The following is a 2,086-nucleotide window of genomic DNA, read 5'->3' as shown; positions in this document are numbered from 1 at the left end:
CCTCCGCGTCCCCCGGCAGCAGCGAGGGCAGCGTCTGCGACCGCAGCTCGGAATTCGAGGACTTCTGGAGGCCGCCGTCGCCCTCCGTGTCTCCCGGTAAGGACCCGCTGGGAGCGCCAGGGTCCGGGGCGCAGGGACCGCTCGGCGGGGCAAGGGACCCGCGCGGCTTTGGGCGCAGAAATGCTAACTGGGTGGCGGAGGGTCTTTCCTAGAGGAGGGAGAGTTTTCGTGGGGGATAGGGCCGCAAGGGAGGCACCCGACTTTCTGGGACTCTGGCAACCTGCTTGCGGGACCCGCTGCGTGGACCCGAGGCGGCGGGACCCGGGCTGTTCATCCCTACCCGGTTTGTTTGCGCAGAGCGGGTGGGTGAGAAAAAAAAAAATAAATGAGTCGTCTCCAGCGTCAGCAACGTCGACATTTCGTTTTCAGGCCAGGGTTCATTGTTTAGAAAGAGCTGGGATCCCAGAATCCAGAACCCCGAGTCTCCAACAAATGGAGACCAGGGAAGTCTGAGAGGAAAGTGTCATTGGCTTTAAAATGTACTCTCGCTTCCGCGGCGTGGGGGCCCCCCGCAGAGCTGGGCGCCCAGCGGGAAGGAACCCATCCTGGATGAAAATCTCGGCCCCCCGCTGGGTCTTCCGAGGCGGGATTGGGGGCCCGTTTTATTTTTTTGTTCTGCCTGTTGGGTCCAGTTCTGGGGACCAGCAGGCTGGTTTCATTTCCATCCGGGCAAGTCAAGTTTCGAGAAAACTGAGTGAGCGCACATCGGGTGGGGCCTGGGGACCGAGAGCGCAGACCAGCCGGACCTGCCAAGGGTCGGTTATTTAAGGTTGCATTTACTACTTTTAAAAGGAACCTCCCCCTCCCCTCCAACACACACACCCCATCCCGCACTCGTGCGTTGACTTGGTTAAAGACGGAGCTCCAGCGCGTGAGTCTGGGGGCCAGCAAGCCGAGGTTTCTTCTTGGCTGTGCTGGACACCACCCGCAAGGTCTGGGCACCGCGGCCTCTCTCCCTCGGGAGCTCGGAGTGCTGCAGCCTCCCTCTGAAGCGGTTGGCTCGGAGAGGAGTCTGCGGTGCCCGAGCAGATTGGCAGATCCGTGTGCACTTACAGAAAGTCTGTTGGGGATTTGGTTTTTTAGCAAGATTCTTGTTGGTTGGGGTGGATGCAGAAAACTGCGAATTTGCAAAGTTATTCCCCTTTAGAGTTGGTGGCTAAACCTTAGTTGTAAATTATTTTCTAAGAAATTTGGATTTTTTTTCCCCCCTGTCAAACTATGATGGAAATGGGAGTAGTATTTGGCAGGCAGTTCAAGCCCCAAATCCCCTTCCCGCTGCTCCTTCATTACCTGCACTGGGTGAGCCCTTAATACCTTTAAGGAATGTAACGCCTCCTCTTTGCAGTTGTTGCGGTTGTTTTCCCAGGAAGGTAGGTCTTGGGTAGGCCGGGCCACATTTGATTGGGCCTCTCCTTCCCTCCTTATCAATCTCAGGAACGAAAAGGGACTGAGTGGGGACCATCAGGGCCCGGGTAGCGCCGGAGCTGGGCCCTCTGCCCACGAGTGCTGCCCAGGCCGCCCTCTCCGCCCTCACAGCTGGGCTCAGAGCATTGATTGCGCGCAGGCAGCGAGGCGCGCCTTTCTCTGTGGGAACACCAGGTGCGCTGGCGGAGCCGGCAAAGACCCTCTTAACCTCGCGCGCTTCCGCTGTCCTGGCACAGAATGACCGACCTCCTCGCCCGATGTGGTTTACACAATCTGTTTGCTGCCTCCAGTGGTCCTCGAGGCCTCAGGGACCGGGACTGCGTTTTATCCTGCGGGCGTCCCTGGCATCTAGCGCGGCAGCTGGCGCACGGGGTGCTGCACAAATGCTGGGGGCCTGGCAGTCCGTGTGAAGCCTGACCGGACGCCCTCTCGTGTCTCCTCAGCCTCGGAGAAGTCGGTGTGCCCATCGCTGGACGAAGCTCAGCCCTTCCCCTTGCCCTTCAAGCCCTACTCGTGGAGCGGCCTGGTGGGTTCTGACCTGCGGAATTTGGTGCAGAGCTACCGGCCGTGCGCGGCCCTGGAGCGCGGCGCAGGCCTGGGC

The 2,086-nt window shown here is 59.9% G+C and overlaps 1 protein-coding gene across 1 annotated transcript in view; it reads left to right on the top strand.

The window, feature by feature from the left end:
• GFI1 (growth factor independent 1 transcription repressor) overlaps positions 1-2,086 on the top strand; it is an 8,453-nt gene that overhangs the window by 824 nt on the left and 5,543 nt on the right. The window contains exons 2-3 of the mRNA XM_014550011.1: positions 1-96; positions 1,929-2,080. Coding sequence (XP_014405497.1) covers positions 1-96; positions 1,929-2,080 — 248 coding nt within the window. The remainder of the gene's footprint in view (positions 97-1,928; positions 2,081-2,086) is intronic.

Source organism: Myotis brandtii, unplaced genomic scaffold, assembly GCF_000412655.1.
Source record: "Myotis brandtii unplaced genomic scaffold, ASM41265v1 scaffold58, whole genome shotgun sequence".
NCBI lineage: Eukaryota > Metazoa > Chordata > Mammalia > Chiroptera > Vespertilionidae > Myotis > Myotis brandtii.
The sequence above is the reverse complement of the archived record's forward strand: the minus strand, read 5'-3'. Positions and strand labels throughout refer to the sequence as shown.